General features: G+C 43.1%; 2 protein-coding genes across 3 annotated transcripts in view; both read right to left on the bottom strand.

The window, feature by feature from the left end:
• zswim5 (zinc finger, SWIM-type containing 5) overlaps nucleotides 1–4,599 on the bottom strand; it is a 74,281-nt gene extending 69,682 nt beyond the window's left edge. For both annotated transcript variants that reach the window (XM_008433023.3, XM_008433022.3), the window contains exon 1: nucleotides 4,063–4,599. In XM_008433023.3, the coding sequence (XP_008431245.1) occupies nucleotides 4,063–4,591 (529 nt within the window). In that variant the 5' untranslated portion in view covers nucleotides 4,592–4,599. The remainder of the gene's footprint in view (nucleotides 1–4,062) is intronic.
• Nucleotides 4,600–8,223: 3,624 nt separating this feature from the next.
• Nucleotides 8,224–9,612, bottom strand: LOC145547912 (uncharacterized). Its single transcript, XM_081598065.1, has one exon. The coding sequence runs from the start codon at nucleotides 9,461–9,463 to the stop codon at nucleotides 8,270–8,272; it is 1,194 nt and encodes a 397-aa protein (XP_081454191.1). The 5' UTR covers nucleotides 9,464–9,612; the 3' UTR covers nucleotides 8,224–8,269.
• Between the last annotated feature and the right edge of the window lie 12,549 nt (nucleotides 9,613–22,161).

A 22,161-nucleotide genomic window follows, 5' to 3' on the forward strand; every position in this document is an offset into this window, starting at 1 on the left:
AAATCATTTCTGTACGGCTGACGCATACAAAGATGCCTTTGATGATAAAGACGCACTTATGTGACTCGTTTTGATTTCATTATTACTCATCTGGGCTGAGGTGCCGACTTTAAAAGCCAACAGAGTCGAGCTGCTGGAGACAACCGAGCGGCTAACCGCCATCCCCAGAGTTTGTTTTAAGTGCTACAACTGTTTTTTTTTTTTTTTTGTGAAACCTGCTTAAAAATAAATAAATAAAAAAAATAAAATCTAAACAGACTGTAGAATCTGGCTGGAGGCTCCGCAGTTCTGAGAAACCGGAGCAAAAGGATAGTCAAAAGATGAGCATGGGTTTGCAGGGAACTGGAGCTCCTGCTTTGCTTGTTATAGCTGTGAGGAGCAGCAAAAAAATAACCAAGTGAACCCATGATAGACAACCCTGTGGGCTCCTGAGAGGGAAATCAAGACGGGTCAAAATCTTCCGCAAACATATCGGACGTCTAGTTTTAAATGGAGCCATGTCTGCATCAATAAAGAAAGAAGCAAACCGTTAGCTTTAAACTGATGAATATCCGTCTCTTTCGGTGCTTTTTCTTTCTCGTATGTCATCATCCAGCCACTTTCACAGCAAAGAATATTTCCCAAGCATCCTAAAAGCCGTACAAAGCCTAACAATTCATAATAATTTCGTATCCACTTGTTAGAACCTTATCGCTTCAATTTGTGCCTGTAGAACAAACTGTTTTTACATGAATGCACTTGAATTAACATCTGATATATCAGAAATCTTAACATTTCAAATTTGTTTTCATCATTGTTTACTACTTTCTGAACATTGCACTATATTTCCATTCATTTTGGTCCTTGTTTTGACCGGCTGACGCGTGAAATCTTCCAAACAAACCTCAGATGAAACCAAACTGACGTTCCTCCAGCAGGTGCATATCACTTATTGGGAGTCAGAATATTTTCCAGAAGTAAACTTCAGGTAGAGTATGGAAAATGACAATAATTGTCAGTCAAAGCGAGTACGAAACATCTTCATGTTGGATGTCAAATATCCTCTGGCACACCATTTCTTTTCATACTCCAAAAAGCTCGGTGCAAAATGACCAAAAACGCCAAACGATCCAAATGACTGCCAGCTGATTTGATGACTGCATTGTCCTGAGAACGAGACTTGCCTCTGTTGAGATGGAACCTTATGCTTTCTCGGCTGAAGCGCCCTCAGACGTTTGATTTAAAGCCATGAAAACATGGTTAATTGGTGGCGTGTGCAGCCTGCTTTGTCAGACCAAAATAAACTCAAACACGCCATGTTACGCTAACCACCAGCACTTCCCACCTTCATGTCACATACAGACAGACTGCAAAACCTACACTGAAAAGAACAAACCTTCAGTTGTGGTCTGGGAATGAGATGATCTGCGCTTCTCATTTTCACAGTTCTACATCTAAACCAATTTGGATAACATGATTTAACTTTTTTCTTTTTTTTTTTTTTTTTTTAATAAAAACACAAAAAAGCAACAATTACTCCTACCGCAGCTAAAGAAAGCTATTACAGTAACAATAAAATATCACATCTGTCATTGGTATTTTCATCTCAAGCAGAAATAGCAAAATTTTAAATAAATGTTTTAGTAGTAAATTTAACTGCTTATTTTGCAAAATCTAGTCACTTTTTTCCAGTATGCTGCCAGTGGAAAGACACAACAAGCTAGCTTTTCAGGTAGCAACCCTGCAGTCCGCTTCTTAACAGACGTTTCTTGTAGCTTACCAGCTCTAGTTTTAAAAAAAAAGCCAGCTTTTCTTGAGTACCAACACGGTTACTATCTAATTGTAACAAGCAAAAAAAAGAGGCTAAAAACAAGTGAAAACGTTGCTCTCGCAAGTGAGGAGAAACTGAATGAACCTCGTTTCAGCCAGCTGACAGACGAGTGTAGCAACCGCTAGCAGAGGGGAAACTGCATTACTCCATAATGCTAACATGCTAACACTTTACTGACATTAAGCTGAAAGTATCTCCGTCTATATTTAACTTGCTGCTTCTACTATACCTAAATATCCCTACTGTGTTACTGGAAAGGATATCGCTAGGTTATGTGTTACATAACCTAAGTTTTATTTATTATTATTATTGTGTGTGTGTGTGTGTGTGTGTGTGTGTGTGTGTGTGTGTGTGTGTGTGTGTGTGTGTGTGTGTGTGCACGTGTGTGAGAGAGATTTGGGAATTGGTAACATTTTAAATAACTGGAATTAGAACCCCCTAACATTTCACTAGTTATTTGCTGATAACTAGTGAAGCAGAAACAATTAAAGTATCAAAAATTATCAGGAGAGCAGACATCATTTTGATGTAGAGCTATTTGATGTAAATTCGTCCAAGCTGCCTCACCTGCTTCAGGCACAGGAAGTGGTTATGTAAGCAATTAACTATGGGCAACCTTAGCTTTGCTCCACTCCAAACTCTTGCACAACACTGGAAAGGATCAAACTTGCAATAACTAACGAGATTAAGCCAGACCACATTCCAAAACAAACCTCGAGTTAATATTCTTAAGTCGCTGTTTCGTATTCCCCTATCCCCCCCTCCCTCCCCACGCTCTTATGGGGCTGAAATCAATGAGCATCTATAAGATGCAATTAGATCCAGCATTTGTGGAGAGAAGGGAGCGGGTATAGTTTAAAGCTTTGCTCCCCCCACCCCTTCCTCCTGATACCTCAGAGCAACATGAAACCCTCAGAAAAGCTCCAGCGGCTCTCTCACCATATGGCCAGAGCAGAAGAAGAAGGGGGAGCTAAAAGAAAATCCTCCTGGTAACCATATAAAGACTGTTTTTGACTATCCGTCGGTTTCATGCCACCAATTTCCCTGATGTCTGGGGTTTCAGTTTGTTTGTTGCTGAGCATGAAGAAGAGGTGGAGGGGGAGAGAGGAAGGAGCTGAAGCTTTGCGGAATGGCCCTTTGTTTGAAAGCAGCCTCTCTCTCTCTCTCTCTCTCTCTCTGCAGCGCTGGAAATGCGAGACGCTTATCGATCATTTCAACTGGAAAGCCTTTGTGCTGCGCGCGGCTCGGAGCGCTGCGGGCGAGCGCACCGATTAGGAAATATAGATGTAACGCCGCAACAACTAGGTTAACTTTAATTATACCGTCAGAATAACTTCCAATGATGACGGTGGTGGTGTTTTTTTGTTTGTTTGGTTTTTTGTGTGTGTGTGTGTGTGTGTGTGACGTGCAGGCGACGAAGCGCTCTTTGTCCATCCAGCAAATAAGCAAAAACCGAAGAAAAAAAAATCTGAGGGGGATTTGTTTTTTTTTTTTTCTCTCCGATTAATCCTGGATTAATCATAATAAGGGGGACCCGATAACCGCCTTTGTTTCCATCCTAAGCCACTCTCAACCTTAGTTGAGCTGAGAAAAAGTAATTTGCGAAACAACAGGGGAAAAAATAATAAAAAAAATAAAGCCCCGACGCTCTTACGTCGGTTGCTTTTGTATCCGCGTCTGTCAGCTCTCCTCCTCCTCCTCCTCCTCCTCCCCACCGCCTCCCCCTCCTCATTGCCGGGGTTACGGCTCCGGACAGCTCCGGTCGAGGACACCCAAAGAGGAAGAGAGGCGAAAAAAGAACACCTTCCGCTACTGGAAAAGCAAGCAAAAAAACAAAACAAAAAAAAAAAACAGCAAAAGTGGACAAAACCCACCAAAGTGAGCAGGATACCTACAGGACTACAATAGGAAGCCCCTTTAATTTTTAAACAGCAGCTGGTCGGCTAAGCTAGCGAGCAGCAGTATCTTCGTTTCATTTTCCCCACTCTTGGCCAGTGTTAGCTCAAACTTCGACCATAGTCGTCTCCTTTTATGTCTGCTAAGCGAGAACCATAACACGAAGCATGTGTGGTCCGAAACACGTTCAAAGTTGACGCTTTGCATACTTTCTGCCATAGCGGAAAAACTTCCATCAATCATCCCCTGAGCAGATCCAGCAGCAGCGGCAGGAACTCGGAAACACTCCTCGGTTTGTGTGCCAGCAAATGTTTTTTTTATTTATTTTTTTGTTAAATACTTTATACTCCACTTACCGACTTGCAAAACATTTTCCACACAGCCGGTTTCCAGCAGCCTGATACCCCGTCGGAAAGGGAGTCCGTCTCCCGTGCCCACTACTCCGGCTGCCCCCACGGCAGCCGCTGCACCAGCGGTAGATCCTGCGCCGCCACCGGCGTTTGTAGCTCCGGACCCCGTCCCCCCACTTCCAGCGGCGGCCGCCGACGGACCTTCCTCGCCGGCCACCCTGCACTGAAACGAAGAGTACATGCATATCTCCTTTTCGTTGCGTGGGAAAGACCAATAGACGATACGGCGCTGGACGGGCTCCGGAATCCGCTCGAAGCGCTCCTCCACTCTCTCAAAGGCCCACTTTTCCGCTACCGCTTTAGCGGCGCAGTCCAGGAGAGACTCCGGGGAGCGATACCGGGAGCCGGGCGAGCCACTGCCGTGCCCCGGCCCCGGCCCGGGACCTCTGGGTGCGGGGCGGAGGCAGGGTCGCTTGCTTGCTGGTGGTAAGGAGAGGGGAGGATGAGGCGGTTGTTCTCTGCGTCCTTCCGCCATGGTGAGCCGATCTACACTGACGAGACGGACGGTGTGCGGACACCGCGCAGGAAGCTGAAACACACGCTCTCAAATGACACACACACACACACACACACACTGAGCGTTTCACTGTACGACCAAGCAGGGTTTTCAGAGGGACTTCCGATCACAGCCTTCAAAATAAAACAAATATTCTGCTATCTAGAAAAAAGTGTTTCTTTTACATTTTGTCACGTAAACAACCAAAAACTTTCAAGTATTTCAATTAGATTTTATGTGATTGGCAAAGACAAAGTAACATAAGTTGTAAATAAATAAATTCTTTGAGAAGTTTAGCGGATTTAGACACATTGTATATCCACTGTTCCTTGCAAAATAGCCCAAGTTCTGTCAGAGAGAACAGATTAGGAAACTCATTTAGGTTAGTTTGTTTAGGGTCACCGTCTTGTCTTAACTCTTTAGTTTTTTTCGTGGATACTCTTGCATATTTAGTTCCGTCCAGGGCCGGCACAAGCCTTTTTGGGGGTCCTATGCAGATTTTAATTTGGGGTCCCTCATACTAACATATCAAAACTAGATACTTCATCATTTATAGGCTACACTATGACTGTATTATATTGTTATTGGTGATTAACGTACACTGCAAAAACACAAAATCTTAAGTATTTTTTGTCTTTTAGTGCTAATACCTTATGACACTTGAAATAAGACAAAACCAAGCTACAAGTAATTTTTAGCAAGAGCTTGTTTTAAGTCAATATTTCCTTAAAAAATACTATTTACACTAGCAGATCACTTCACTTACGGGAAAATAGTAGCAAACAAGCAAAGATGCTCCAATTAATTACCATTTTGAAATGCAGAGTAGTACTTACTGTAAGTGTGGCATATTTATTGAACTACTTGAAAGTAACATCTGCAGATAAAAACTGAACTTACAGTAAACAAATGAAAAACTGCAATATCTTTTTTTTTTTTATTTGTAACAGAAAGTGTAGACAGTGTAACTGTATCACTACAAATACAAGCAAATGACACTCTTGGTGGCCCCCTAGTGGTGGGGCCCTAAGCAGGTGCTTAACTCTCATGTACCGTATATGCCTGGGGCCAGCTCTGGTTCCGTCCATCTGTCCCCGCTGAATAAAACTCTCCCTGAAGCATGACGCTGTCTCCACCTTGTTTCACTGTGGGAACAGTCTAATATCAGTTTTCCACCTCACATACATTTTTGTTTAATTTTTATTTTTTGCAAATGGGTCAAAAGGTTCAATTCTGGTCTTCCAAAAAACCTGCTGTCCCACCCTACATAAGCTCAAAGCTCACTGGAAACGAGACTTGCGTTCGTAAGAAACGTTAAAACACGTTGAACATCGTACTAAATGTTCGTGTTGCTGAGTTAAAAAGTTTAGATTCAAAATGAACATGTACACATCTAATCTCACCCAAAGCTCTGGTTTCCACAGCGGAACAGAAACCACATTTCTTAGAGAGAAACACATCATTTTTGACCACAGGTTTTCTCTAGAAAAAAAACCCAACTTATTATGGGGGACACTGAATATTCAGATATCTCTGAATATCTCTGATTATTGTTTACGTATTACTTTTTATCTTTTATTTTAAAATGCTGATGTCTGTATTTCCTGTCCTCCTGTCTTCGTGCCTGTGGCTTAATTGCACTGAGCAGACAGAGAGAGAAGAGAGAGACTTGGGCTGTGTGGACTGGAGGGAGGTTAAGAACGATGCTTGACACTGACCAACACAATAACAAACCTCTTTATACTCCAATCAGCGTCTCGTGCACGCCATGTAAACTCAGATGTTTCCCCCACACCCTGCTAATTTTCTTGTTTTTTGTTTGTTTTTTTGTGTTTTTAACGGTAATAGCTTTTGGAGAGAAGAATCACACAATGCGCTAATAATACGTCTGAGTGAGTTTTCACGGGATTTTTCCCCCCTGTAAAACATGTCTCATAGCGAGAGTCTGCAGCTCTTGTGTTTAAAATAAATAATAATTAAAAAAAAAAAAACAACTCTCACTTGTCTCCTCTTTCGTCGTTCTTGGCACGAGCAAAAGCACTCATGGGCTGAGTTTCTCCTCATCAATGACAAAGTTATTGTTTTGCTAATTTGATTCACACCATTATGTGGCCTATAAATATCAATTACATCAACTCAGCAAATACGCATTGTCTTGAATGGCGGCAGCATGCAGTTTTAAGTCTGCTTCCCACAGCAGGACACAGAGGGTTTAATCTAATACCCAGGCTACAGCTTTAGCCCCCCACTCCCCTCCACATCAGACTGCAACCCACAGCTCATTTACCTGAGGCTACCTCCGAATGTTAAAGACTTTTAATCTAATTAAGCAGTTTTGTGGTGCAAAGGACACAAAGCAAACGGGTTTACAGAAATGCTCTGCAAATCAATGCATCCCTTTCATTGAACCGAAGCAAAATAATCTTTTTTTTAATTTAAATTTTTTTGCCATGACTTGAGCGAAAGTTGTTGGTCTGGCGACTCAGTAAGGCAACAGAAAAGGAATGGTACCCAACAATCCACTTTTAAAGTGAGAATAGTAGAGACTGGAACACAAATCCTGCATGACTCATTATGCACCCATATATAAAACTAGTTAAAAGCATTGGCTGTGTGACAACTGCGCCAAAAGACATTTCTGATCAGCAGTATTATGTGTGATATGGCTCCCCCCTCAGGGCGTCCTTCCGTCAGGGGACGACACAAGTACTCAAGGGGGGAAAGAAAAATGTTTCCTCTTCGGTCTGGGTGTGCAACGTTTTTAACGTTCCTCCGCGTTTTCAGAGTAGCGTAAAAAAAATGATGCCTGTACAATCTGGCATCACAGCCCAAAGTGGAAATAAATTCAGCAGGAAATATGTATTTTCACACTAAATGCTCTTAAAGGATTAAAATAAAAATGAAAACAAGATTAAGTGAAACAAAAACAACAATAATAATAGTAATATTAATAATAACAAGCAATAAGCTGCAAAGAACATAAAAAATCTGCATGTTTTACAGTATTGTTGTTTTTGTTTTTGCTTAGGTTATTCTTGTTGATGTTGTTTATTGTGTTTTTTGGTTTAAGTTTTTTTTAAAATTTAGAATGAAAAATAACTGAATCGCCCCATGTTTTTTTCTCTTCTTTTTTTGTAATTGTCTTTTAGTTGATTTCCTCTTCTCTTGTGTTTTTCTTCTCAGGTTTTTTGAACATTTAATATGAGCACAGAAGCAACAATAAACTGCAAGCAATAAATAACATAAAAATAAAAATAACAGCTAAAACAAAGATGTTCAGACCTTTAATTCATGTCATAATGGCCAATTAATTTTCCAGCAAGTCACTATAAAAACCAACAAGAGGGTGGAGCACTAACCAATAACAAGTCTAAAACATTTAAAGTGCTTTTTTTGGTTGTTTTCCTTGAATTTATCTATCTGTTTGTTTGGTTGTTTATTTATTTGTTAGTTAGCTAGTTTATTTATTTATTTTATTTATTTATTTATTAGTTTGTTTGTTTATTTTTTGTTAGTTTGTTTATTTATTTTTTGTTTGTTTCATGTGTATTTTTAAGCTTTTTGAACGATTACACAAATGACAGAGGTAACAATAAACTTCCGACAACACATTAAAGTTTCCACACACAGAAAACACATTTATTAAAACACTTGAGTTTAGAGCTCCTTTGATATTTTCTCAGTCTCTTCCAGTTTCTGGAGGAGAATATCTGCGATTTCTATAGCCTCTTGCTTGTCTGCCTCCGTTTGAGCTCGAAGTTCTTGTTCCTTCTTCAGTTTCTGGTCCATCTCTTCAAACAACACTTGGAACCGCCCGATTTTTTCCATCTCTGCCTGGACCATGAGTCGCTTCGCCTCTTGGAGCTGGAGGTCAGATTTGGGGCTCTCGCGACCGTCCGCCTTGATCAAGGGCGAACGCTCCTTGGACGAGTTCTCGGTTTCTTCCAGTTTCTTGAGGAGGATCTCGGCGATCTCCACTGCCTCCTTCTTCCCTGCCTTCGTGCGGGCCAATGCGTCTCGCACTCTGTTGATTTCCTGGTTGATTTCCTCGCAGAAGACGCTGATGGACTTGACGTGGTCGCTGATCTCGGCTTCGGCCTGGAGCCTCAGCTTTCTCTCTTCTCGCAGCATGTCTTCCAGCTGCTGGGTGCCGCCTTTAGTTTTCTCCCGAGCGTGCTCTCCACCCTCACCTGAGCACTCCATTGGCGTCTTCTCAATCTCTTCCAATTTCAGGATGGCGATCTCTGCGATTTCCACAGCCTCCTGTGTGTCTGCCTCCGCTCGGGCCCTGAGGTCTCGCTCTCTATTAAGTTCTTGTTCCATCTCTTCGGAGAGAACCCTCAAAGCTTCAAAATGCTTGTTGCTTTCTGTTTCCACATGGGCCCTCAGCTCTCTTTCTTTTTCAAGCATTTTCCGCAGCTCCGCGACTTCACGATCCACTGCTGGCCCTTTGGACATCTTCTCCAAACGTTTCAGTTTCTCCTGAAGCACCTGTGCGGTTTCCACAGCTTCCTGTTTTTCATTCTCACCTTGCAGTCTGAGGTTTTTTTCCTCCTCAAGCTCTTTCTGGACTTGCTCCAGCTTCAGCTCAGCCAGCTGCAGCTCGAACTTGTGGTTGGCGTCGAGGTGGCAAATGACGTCCTCGTGTTTCTTCTTCAGGCTGCTCAGCTCCTTGTGGTGCTCCTGCATTAAGTGGCAACAGGCTGAACCTTTCGGGTTCTTGGCTTCAGTCTGCTGGAGTTTGTCCTTCAGCTCCTGGATTTTCTGCTTCAAGGCCTCGTTCTCCTGGGTCAGCACCTTGTTCCACTGTTGGAAGATGTTTGAAGATTGGCGAGCTCCAGTGCCTTCCATCGTCTTGAGTTGAGCAAGTTTTCGCTTGGTGCAAATGTTCTCTCTCTTGCAGTTCACTGGGAAAGTGACCTATTCCATAGCAGGCTTCTAGAACATGTTGCATCTATGACTTGCCACATGTGACTTGTCTAGAGTCACAAGTGTCACAAGTTCTAGACAGGTCACATGTTTTAGACATGTGACCTGCTCTAGAACTTGGGACTTGTTCTAGACAACATGCCATGTCGCCATGACGTCACAAGTCATGACGACATGGCATGTTGACGTCATGTCGCCATGATGTCACATGCCATGGCCTACATGTGACGTAACATCGCTGTGACGCCACATATGTCAAGAGTTCCGGGTTCCAGATCCACCAAACTATGGAGGTTTATGAACGAAAGTTGAAAGTTTCGTCACTTTCAGCAGACTGAACACAAATAAGCGTGGAATAATGGCTTATCAGAAGGAAAATCATTATGAGAAGAGACACAATGCAGGTCATTAGAACCATTATGAACAGCTTTTGTTTTCGTAACCCCATCGTTAAAATTAGGCTATAAAATCTGGTTCTACTTATTTCTTTATAGCGTTTTTTTCCCCACAATGACAGCTCCCAAAAAATTGCTTTTCCCATTTTATCTCCACGCACCGAACCTTTGCATACATACAAACCTACAAGATACATGAAGTAGAAGTATTATATGTATTTACAAATTAGATAACTGAAGGCAATTGGTTGCACTGGATTTTATTTTGTGCGTCAGAGTGAATGAGGCTGAAAAAGAAATCACATACACAGCAGAGGCTTGTGTTTTGAATAATGGCGTAACATCTCGTTTACCATCTCGCTGGGCAACTGTTAGTCATCTTGTGATTGGAAGGTTGTACTTTTCTCCTGGGAAAGGCACTTAATCCCACGTTGCCTACCAATCTGTGTATCTGCGTATAAATGTGTGTGTGAACGGGTGAATGTGACTCTAGTTTAAAGTGCTTTGAGTGGTCAAAAATTATTAGAAAAGCGCTTTTTGTCCAGTCCATTTCCCTTAAATCTGATCTAACACACAGAATTCCCTATCTAAAATCAGAACACCACTGTGGGTTTAATGCGAAAGGTTCTGCAAAAGTGTCTTATCACAGATTTGGGAAGAGTTCAAGTTGCGAACAGAAGGGAAAAACCCATACTAATAGAGTTTTTCTGCGGTCTCCGTGCCTTGTTTGTTCCCCTCCGCCCAAAAAAAAAAAAAAAAATACAAAGAGTTCTTATGCTTTGCTGAGCTTGGATTAACCGTTGTCATCTTCCATTTACAAAATAATTGACATCCTCAAGGGCCACGAAGATGCTTCATCGGCCCAGGATGAAGCCAATCCGCACATAATGGCCAATAAAGCGGCTGATGAATGAACGGCACGGTTTAAAATTAAGCCCTGAATCATCTTTGAAGTTGACTCTTCGGAGATGTGGGAGAGACATTAGTTGCCGGGACAATATCCAAATCTCTGCTTCCCCACTCAACCCCCTGTCCCCCCCCTAAAGACTGCTGTTTGGTGTGCAATTATATTTAACAATAGGCCAAAGCCAGTGGAGGATGCAACCCGTTTCCATGGAAATGATTATGATGGATTTGTGGATAGACAGAGCAGGTAATTGGAAAAAGATTGATGGGTGACAGAGTGAAAGAGTGAGGCAGAAAGAGATAGATAGAGAGAGGGAGGGATGAATTACCCAACGCAGCAGTGGGAGGAAAGAAAGTCCTATTACACCCCATCTTTGTGCGATTTACAATTATTAAATGATGCATCCTTTCTCATTCAGTCAACAGGCAATCATTCTTTCTTGCTCTTGTAGTCTCCCTCTCTCTCTCTCTCTATTTTTTTTTCTTTTCTTTTTTTTTGCCATGTATTAGCCCTCTCTTTTCAACCAACATCCTGTTTTCTCCCTTTTCTCGCCCTACTCGCTATTTCTCCCCACTGACTCCAAAGAGAAAAGTGGGTCCATTGTGTAAAATTCCTCTCATTATCACTCGGCGCGGAGAAGTGCTGCAGAGGTCCGGAGACACCCCTGTGCCGAAGCTCTTCCGCAGACACATCAGCAGAAGTAGCGAACAGGGAACGTAAAAGACGCGGCGTCTCCGTAATGACATGTTTTCGCTTATTGCGGAGGAGCCTTGAGGTTGGAGAGGCTTTCTGACGAGCGGTAAGTCACCGAAGAGGAGGCGCCGATTGGAAATGATAGATAATAAGGTGGGTGGGGAGGGGGGATATACTGTCAGTCTGAGGAGGACGCAGAAATAAAAGTGCGCACTGTACACAGGAAAGCTACCACGCTGCCATTGCGGGGTTTGTTTTCATTCAACACGTCCAATGAAAGTTATCCGATTTATCACTTTCTTTTCACTTAAAAATTCGTCTCCTAAAATCATGACAAAAAATATGTGGAAGTTTGTGGAGAAGTATGAATGTGAAGAAGTATGAATGTTAGCAGGGCACGTGCAATCAGGTTTTGTGGTCATGCTACGGCTAACATCACAGCTAACTTCAGCGTATTTTACTGCGTTTTATTAGGGAGTTGGGGCAACTGTGCTGAACAATGGCCACTCTTCATTTGCAACCAAAAACTTTTGGAGAAAAAAAATAGGGAAAAAATTTTAAAACTTTTTTTATCTACTTTCAAGTGCAAATACATTAGTACACTTGAATTAACGCCAAAGTAACTCACAAACAACTTTTCAGCAAGATATAGGAGCTTGTTTTTAGTCAATAATTCCTTAATACTGATGAAAAGGTGCTAGTTTCACTGGTAGATTATTTCACTTACATGGGGAAAATAGACTACCAATGGGAATAGTGCTTTTTAAAATCGATATTAAGAAATTAAAACCCTTCATATCTACAAAAAAAAATTACTTTTAAGTTAGTTTTGTTTTATTTCAAGTGTACTGAGATATTTGCACTTGAAGCTAGATCAAAAATATTTTGGTTTTGCAGTGTGTGTGTTCACATCACCATTCTGTTGAGCAAGGCAGCTAAACACAACATTTTAAATCAAAGTGCGCACATTTAAAATCGTATCTGGGTGAATGTGGTCCCTTAGTGAAAATGCTTTGACTTGTCGGTATGACCAGAAAAGAGCTCATGCATAACTGGTAGGTTTAAGGAAAAGAAATGGATTTTGAGCATGTCTTATAAAAAAAAAAAAAATGTGTGTGTTACACATATGTCCAGTCATCTTCACACACTCTGTCATAGAACCTGGTCTGTTCGCAGTTACAGCATCAAATGGTTCGGTGAATTTCTCTTCTGGCTTTGTTTAAGTAGATCCAGATTGTTTGTCTGCAAAGTAGCCTATACTGACTGAGTGGAGAGCAAATATGAACATAACTTTTATCAAGAGATAAGTACAATATAACTACTTATTTGTAATCTTTTTTTTTTCAGTGAGACGCTGTTTTTATCTGGAGAATTGCACCCAAGTTTCATTGTTACAGTGAGAAAAAAGATTCTACTCTAATTAAACAGAAATACGCTCAACACAAACTTTAGAAGGGCAAGCATGTAAAAGAAATGCTGCTGTCTTCTATGTAAATCAGGCAAAACAGCGTATAGGCTATTCAGCGATAAACCATATAAATGAAGCAAAATCAAAAGTTAACACAAATTAAATACCATATTGCTCTATTACAGAAAAGAATGGGAAATGGACGGCATTATAAACGAACAGAGATCAACGCAAAGATGACTAACCAGAGTTGACTCAAAACACAAATAAGAGCACAATGTCACTTGGAATAAAACGGAAAGAAAGCCAGGAGGGATGGAAGGTAGATGGGAAAGAGGAAGAGCACCATAAGGAAGCTTATGAAACACACAAGGAAACAAAAATAAAGTTTTAAAGGAATAAATCATCTTTGCGCGTATCATTGAAAAGAAATTTGGGTTACCAAGCGGCAAAAACATCAAAACTAATGAAAACTAATCTCTAATAATAATAATAATAATAGTATATAATGGTTCATCCACAGACCCAGCAGTAAGTTGTCTACATGCCATCCTCGCCCTGCGTCCGGTCCTCCAGTGACAGGAAAACAGAAATGGGACTTCTTGCGAGAAACACACAGCTTCACCTCAACGTGAGACACTAAGGTGAAGACATTCGTTAGACAGAGCGTGTGCTGCTGGCCTTGACACCTACACACACACACACACACACTTACACACACACACACACACACACACACACACACACACACACACACACCCCCACACACACACACACACACACACACACACACACACACACCTTTTGTCTGGCTTACCAAGGCCCTGACAGCTCAGCGACATGCTATGCTTGCTATAGACACTTTCTCTTCTGTGTTTCATCACTTTGAGGCGGAGGGGTGGGGGGACAATGGAGCAAAAAATGTCAACCTCTTTATTTGTCCCTCGTTCTATGTTTCTTTCATTCTCCGCAGTGACAACTGCGATCATTTCTATTTATTCCCCGACAATAGTTTTTTTGTCCACCGGAGCCACGCGGCGCTCAGATAAAAACGGCGACTTAAAAGGATGGGAACAGGTGAGAGCGCTGCCTCCACATTGCCACGTTTGATCACTAGCAAGAGTGCTAGTGAGCTTTAGAGTCAACCACACTGGAGATGTTGCCAACAATGCAGAGGGCTGTTTTCAGCTCCAGAGGTATTTATTCTCCTTTTGCTCACGCGAAGCTCTTTGTGTCTGGGTCCAAATCAGAGGATTTGATGTTGAATTAACGTGAACACTGCCAGCGGTTATTCTCACAGACTCTCTATGGATGAAAAAAGGCAGTATCTGACTTTACTTTTTTTTTTTTTTTTTGCTGAGTAGGCAATACTTGATCTTCTCAGCTGTTTATAATGTAATCAATAGCTGTCAACTTCACCACCTGAGGTGGTTGTTGATGCAGACGTGAAAGCAGAAGCACCAAAGTGTGGAAAAGACAGTTGGATTTGTCGAGTGGCATTTCCCCACACTGCAAAAACACAAAATCTTAACAAAGTAATTTTGGTCCAGTTTCCAGTGCAGACATCTGCACTGGATGTCTGCACATCCAGTGTAGACATCCAGTGCACTGGATGTCTACACTAGAGTACTTTTATCTCTAGTACTCTAGAGATAAAAGAAAACAAACTTACATGTGACTTTTGAGCAGGAAATGTGTTTTTCCCATGCTATAAGTGAAATAATGTGTCTTTTTCACCAATAGTAAGGAATTAGTGACTTAAAGCAAGCTCCTGCTTAAAACTTAGTTGTAAGTTTGTTTTGAAGGGACTATGTTAAGTGGAAGATCCTGTGCAGGTTTATGTAGTAATATATACTAATATATAATGCATATAATAATCTTACAGCTCCATGTTCCGTGCCTCCATTGCCAAGGTGGCTTATCGGAGCTGCGGCCGCAAGGTTGTTGGTGCATGTCGCTGCGGCAACCCTTGAACCCGTTGGTGGATACCTTCGGTGAGGGGTGCTGTCAAGCTGAAGAAGGAGTCCTATCGGGCATTTTTGGCCTATGGGACTCCAGAAGCGGCTGATGGGTACCGGCAGGCGAAGCGGCATGCGGCTCGGGTGGTCGCTGAGGCAAAAACTCGGGCATGTGAGGAGTTTGGAGAGGCCATGGAGAAAGACTTCCGCACGGTTTTGAGGCGATTCTGGTCCACCATCCGGCGTCTCAGGAGGGGGAAGCAGTGCAGCACCAACACTGTTTATAGTGGGGATGGTGTGCTGCTGATCTCAACTCAGGACGTTGTGGGCCGGTGGGCGGAATACTTTGAAGACCTTCTCAATCCTACCAACATGCCTTCTGTTGAGGAAGATGAGCCTGGGGACTCTGGGTTGGGCTCTCCAATCTCTGGGGATGAGGTCGCAGAGGTAGTTAAAAAGCTCCTGGGTGGCAGGGCCCCGGGGGTGGATGAGATCCGCCCGGAGTTCCTTAAGGCTCTGGATGTTGTAGGGTTGTGTTGGCTTACGCGACTCTGCAATATCGCATGGACATCGGGGGCAGTTACCCTGGATTGGCAGACTGGGGTGGTGGTCCGGAGGGTGTGCTCCAATTACAGTGGGGTCACACTCTTAAGCCCCCCTGGTAAGGTCTATTCAGGGGTTCTGGGGAGGAGGGTCCGTCAGATAGTCGAACCTCGGATTCAGGAAGAGCAGTGTGGTTTTCGTCCTGGTCATGGAACACTGGACCAGCTCTACACCCTCAGCAGGGTCCTGGAGGGTGCAAGGGAGTTTGCCCAACCAGTCTACATGTGTTTTGTAGACTTGGAGAAGGCGTTCGACCGTGTCCCTAGGGGGGCGTGGTGGGGGGTTCTCCGGGAGTACGGGGTACCGGGCCCTTTGATACGGGCTGTCAAGTCCCTGTATGACCGGTGTCGGAGTCTGGTCCGCATTGCCGGCAGTAAGTCGGGCTCGTTTCCAGTGAGAGTTGGACTTTGCCAAGGCTGTCCTTTGTCACCGATTCTGTTCATTACTTTCATGGTCAGAATTTCTAGGCACAGCCGAGGTGTTGAGGGGATGCGTTTTGGTGGCCTTACGATCGCATCTCTGCTTTTTGCGGATGATGTGGTCCTGTTGACTTCATCAGATCGTGATCTGCAGCTCTCGCTGGAGTGGTTCGCGGCCAAGTATGAAGCGGCCAGGATGAGGCTCAGTGCCTCCAAATCCGAAGCCATGGTCTTGGGCCGGAAAAGGGTAGAGCACCTTCTCCGGGTCAAGGGGGTCGTCCTGCCTCAAGTGGAGGAGTTTAAGTATCTGGGGATCTTGTTCACAAATGAGGGAAGAAGGGAGCGGGAGATTGACAGGCGGATTGGGGCAGCATCTGCTGTGAAACGGGCGCTGTACCGGTCCGTTGTGGTGAAAAGAGAGCTGAGTCAAAAAGCGAAGCTCTCGATTTACCGGTCGATCTACGTTCCCACCCTCATCTATGGTCATGAGCGTTGGGTCATGACCGAAAGAACGAGATCATGGATACAACCGGCCGAAATGGGTTTCCTCCGCAGGGTGGCTGGGCTCTCCCTTAGAGATAGGGTGAGAAGCTCGGTCATCCGGGAGGGACTCAGAGTAGAGCCTTTGCTTCTCAACGTCGAGAGGAGCCAGTTGAGATGGCTCGGGCATCTGGTAAGGATGCCTCCTGGACGCCTCCCTGGTGAGGTGTTCCGGGCACGTCCCACCGGGAGGAGGCCCCGGGGAAGACCCAGGACACGCTGGAGGGACTATGTCTCTCAGCTGGTCTGGGAACGCCTTGGGGCTCCCTCGGAGGAGCTGGAAGAAGTGGCTGGGGAGAGAGAAGTCTGGGCCTCCCTTCTGAAGCTGCTGCCCCCGCGACCCGACCCCGGATAAGCAAAAGAAAATGGATGGATGGATGTATGGATCATGACAACTGTAAACCAAAATTCTTCTCACAATACTTTCCCAATAAATGAAATATGATGCGATAAATGCCCACCAATAGTGGTGGAGACATTTGAATGGAAGAACCCAACACCTCAAGAGAAGCAACAAACTCAACGCTTTACAAAGGGACAACGTTCTGGGAGCTGCAAATCAGTTCTTTTTGCGCATCTCTTAAGTGTTTCATCAGGGAGATTGCAGATGTGTATCCAAACGCAGCAATCCCACATATAGTTGCGATGGTTTCACAGATCACCCCGTTGTCTGCACTACCTCTATTTTATGTTCTGAAGTGAGAATGTGTGCTATGAAGATTTGCCCCCACCATCGCCGTGAACTTTCCTCTGATTTCTGACGTTAACTCTCTACTGCCGTCCAGTGGAAATAACGCCAAACAGCCGACTTAACAAATACCTTAGGAGCATGAGGGGCAGTTCTCAACAACTCTTTATGGGTACATAACAGCAGGGTGTCAGATTATCTCACACATTATGACCTTTATTTATTACTCTTTTTTTGTTCTTGTTTTTGTACAGAATACCAAACTTTTCATCTTACTAAAGTTTTCTTTTGGTCCCCCAGTCAGTCCTGGAACGGCAGGTCTCACTTTCGCCTCGCATTTTTAGAAATCGAGTTACTGTCGAAAGCCCGCTTTAATATGGTTCCCTAAGTGGATGCAAATGCAGCGAGTGCCGTGCCAGGGGCCGGATTGGATTGGAGCGGAGCACTTCGTCGGCCTGATACTGCTGTCGGCTGTTTGACGATTGGGGTCGAAGTGTCAACATGCGGGCATACCGTCCAGACGGTTTGTGTGTGTCTCTGTTAACGCGTTTGGCTGAAAATGTGCAATCTCTCAACCAGAGAGGAACTTCTGAGCCCGATGTTTGATCCTGAAAACACTTCCTCTCCAAACAGCACACACACACACACACGCACACACACGCAGAGCACGCACCGAGACATTCAGCTGATGAGATGTTTTCTGAAGGGCTCCTCCTCCAGTGGAGGTGGCACAAGCCTTTTAGCAGCTACTTATGACCCTCCATCCCTTACAATACACTCGCTCACAGGCTCCAGGCAACCGGCCCGCTCCCTCCCTCGCCTCTTTTATTCAAAAGCTTGATTTCCTTTCATCAAATCTATCTCTTCTCCACCTTTCTACTCAGCTGGATGCCTCTTTGTCTCAAATCCTTATCCCTCCTTCTCTCCCAGGCTCCTTTTCCAGCTCTGCTCTTCTTCTTCTTCTCATCTTTGTCTGGTCCCCATTATTCTCTCTCCTCCTTTTTCTTGTTCCACCGCTTTTGCCACACACTGTCTCTCGCTTTTATTTGCCTCCTTTTCTCAATGTCCTCGGTCTTCCCCTCGCTCTTTCTCTCTCTCCACCTCCATTCTCTGCCGTCTTTACGGCTTTCCTCTCTGCTCGCTTTCTTTTCTTAAGTGACCTCTCACCCTCTGTTTTCTCTTAGCTGTCCTCTCTCTTTCTCCCTCTCCCCGTCTCTCTTTTCGCAGCTCCTTCTCCTTTACTTCTTTGGCATCAGGTCTTTGTAAAGGCCCAGCTCCTGGTGGGACATCTACCAAGAAAAAGGCCTGGAAAACAAACTGGGGAATGTAGGAGGATGAGGAGCTGAATGAAAGGATGGTAACGAAGAAGAGATCGCCGAGTAGATTTGCAAAACTGTGCATGCAAGGGATGAGAAAAAATAAAGCAGATTTTGATTGACTTTATGCTTTTTTTTGCTCGACAGCGGAGTTTTTGTTTGAAAACTTTGGGTTTTATTTGTAGGGTGACGTAGGGTACGGGGACGGGGAACTTGACGTTAAAGGAGGAACATCCTATACGGTAAGATGTGTGTTGGTTTTCAACAGAACTTACAACAAGAGCATTTTTACAATTTGTAAAAATGTTTATGGCTACCACCAGAATCGAGCCAAACAAAGATGGACGAGGACAGAGCTCATGTTACTACAACACATTGTGATCACAATGGTGAGGGAAGCGGAAACTGCCGTACACAGTGGCATCGAGCGTCTAAAACAACCAGCATATGGATCAGCATATGGCTTGAAAAGGAGCTAAATACATGGCTCCTGGTGATGCCACCAGGTGTTATTTGTTTCCTATTAAGTGGTCTATTTAAGTAACTCATACAAGTATAACACTATAAATATTACATTGTGACCACTTTGGCGCTGCGAGATTGTTCCACTTTAAAGTCCCGTCAAACTCTGTTCCTAATTCAGTCTTCCCAGTCTTCTAACCTGTCCACAAAAGCTAACGTGACATAAATATCATCATCTGATCCCGCCCTCCACTAGGCCAGTGGTCTCAATGAGTGCCAGCCCAGATTTTAGCGATCCCGTTGGTTGTAAGGCAGGTGACGAGAATGAACTCATTCAGAGATTCAACATCCAAAACAGGGCAAATGAAGGAAGCTCGGGGTCAAAAAAGTTTGTTTTAAAGAAATACAGTAAGGAGAAATTTACAGTTTACAGTATCAAACTGTCAGGGATAGCAAGGATATAAGCTACACTAATGTTTTTGAGAGAAGTTTTTTCTGTACTCTTCTTTGTCTCTTCCAATAAAATTGTTGTGAAAAACCAGCACTTTATCGCCCCCTGGTGCTGTGGTCCCACGAGCCACCATCTCAACTGTGCTGAAAAGTTGAGATGGTGTTTCTAGACCTTTAAAAAATGTACTAAAGCTAAAAGTTAGTGGTACTTTAGTAGAATGTGAATTTAAACAACGTATGTCAGCTTTAGCTTTTGTGGTTTAAATAACTTACAAATGAATTCTTGTTGAATTACTTCACCCAGTTTAGTCAGTGGATGTTAAAGATATATATATATATTTGTTTCAAGCTTCAAGTTGTTGAAGAATAAGTGAAAATTATTAACATGATTACCAGCACAATTATTGTGTCTCCAGTGCATTGTTGTTACCAAGTGTATCAATCAACCTATAGGAAGACTGCATGCAATCCAAACTCTTTTTCTGACAGAAATATTACGTTTGCAATCCTTTTGTTTAAAGAATCATGGGTAGAAATTGATAAAATTGATAGATTTGTCTTAAAATTTAGAGATACAGAATGTGTTGTTGGGACTAAGAGTTGAAAGCCAAAGTCTTCTCTGTTTTTCTGTCTGCTTCCAACTCCCCCTCGCTTTCCCCGGTCTTTTTTCTGCCCATTTTGTTCTCTGCATGGGCTCATTGCATCCTGATTGGAGTGTGTATCTGTGTGTGTGTGTGTGTGTGTGGATGATTTGAACAGTGCCCGCACGCGAGTGTGTCTGTCAGGACATTATTTCACACCCCATCGCCGTGTGGCCTCATCAGCCACCATTTCAGCCAAATGGCTTGTGTGAGCTGAAGACGCTGCATGTGCGACAGTTGTTAGTGCGGCCGTGTCCCTGTGTGCGTGCGTCTGTGTGTTTGTGTGTGTCTGGCTTGTTTTGCATGCCTGCGGGTGTTGTTTCTGGTCGTCTTATTTGCATGATCAAGCAAAATGTGTGTGTATTGATTGAACTGCCAATAAACAGTTCAGCGACAGAAGATAAATTCGGCAGATTAGCACCGAAGGACTGAAAGTGACAGGGTTGAAAGATTTTTTTCTTTTCCCCCCAACAATGTGATGTGACTCCAGTTATAGACACAAAACGTCTGCCTTATGGCCAGATTTATAAGTAGAAGAAAAGACTGAAATGTTCTTCTTTTGGAGCCTGATTTTTTTTTTTTTCCCAGGACAAGTAACACCTAAAATATTTCTGACGTTTCCTTTTCACAAGAAAAAAAACAGTCATTGCTTTAAGCTCCTGCATGCAGATGCACAGTCAATTTGTTAATGCAGTGGAGAATCTGTCAAACTAGGTTCCTTCAGAATAGACTATTAAATCTTGGGGTGTTTTCATAGTGATAGTATGGTCGAACCTATACTCGGTTCGCCTGGGGACCAGAAATGCAACATTTGTTACTGTTTCAGCTTATTGAAAAACCCTGTTCACCTCCTCGCATGTGGTGGTGCTGCAACAACTACTGAAGGAAAACGACATGAAAATCTCAGAAGACACGAGTTCAACAAAATACAAACAAAAATGGAGTAGCGTCGCATTTTAGCAGGCCGTAGTATTTCTTTTTTCTTGATCTTACATAATATTCTAGCTTTCTGAGACACTGAATTTTAGATTTTCAACAACTTTCAGCAACTATATTAATTTACAAATGGACCTTTTGTTGCAAGGCAGGCAGATCGACCACCTATACGCAACAGTTGATTCGTGTGAATATTGAGAATTCATAGCCGCGTCATCGGTTTTCATTTATTTACTTATTATTTGTGTAACTACACAAACTTCACACTTTTTTTTACACAATAAAATAAGTACAACAAATATAAATCTACAACTTTTTCTTTGCACTAATTATGTGCACGTGTGTGTAAGTGTGTGTGTGTGCGCGCGATAGAATAATGATAATGATTTAAAGCTTCATTTTAATGCCATTCCAAATATAAAATGGCACGAAAACTGCAACGTGTCAGCTCACATCGATTCTTCCAGCCAGAGAATTGATTCACTCAACATTTGCTAGTCTCAGTCAAACGTGTTCAGCACCACGCTGTTGCATTTCCTGACCTCCGTTCACATCATTGAATTATGTTTATGGGGAAATGACACCTCATCCCTTCTGGCTGACACGATATGAATTAGATTTGAACACACATCTTTCTTTCTTTTTTTTTTCTTTCTCCCCCTCGTTGGTCAGATTGTCTTTGAAAGGATCGGCTCGATACATCCAAGAGGTGTCACGCTGTAATATCACAGCGGTTGGAAAAAGTATTTTGTACTCCTTGGAGTTTTTTTTTTTAATCACTTTTTTATGTGGTTGCATTATAACTAGTAGTGAATAATTGTGAAGTGGAAGGAAAATAGCAATGTAAGCCAAGTTTCCAGAGTGAAGTATGGTGGAGGTTGCATCATGCCATGGGGATGTGCTGTATTTTTTATTTTTATTTTTTGCAATCAGAGTTGATTAGAACATTAATAGAACTAAATACTTGAAGAAAACCGGCTTAAAACAAATAAAGCTAAAAACAAAACCCTGTGGATGATTTTACGGCTTGACAGAGAGCACCGGCGCCCCGCTGTGCCAGCCCAAAAGGACGTGACCTCGAGGGCTTGTCAGCCATGATAGCTCTGCAGGATTCAGTCTTAATTAGTTCTGGGTGAAAGTTGCCTATACCGCAGGCGCTCTGGAACTTACTGGCCGTCCTCCTGCCTCTGGGATTTCTAGCACA

Source organism: Poecilia reticulata, chromosome 17 (assembly GCF_904066995.2).
Source record: "Poecilia reticulata chromosome 17, P_reticulata-male-v2, whole genome shotgun sequence".
NCBI classification, from domain to species: domain Eukaryota; kingdom Metazoa; phylum Chordata; class Actinopteri; order Cyprinodontiformes; family Poeciliidae; genus Poecilia; species Poecilia reticulata.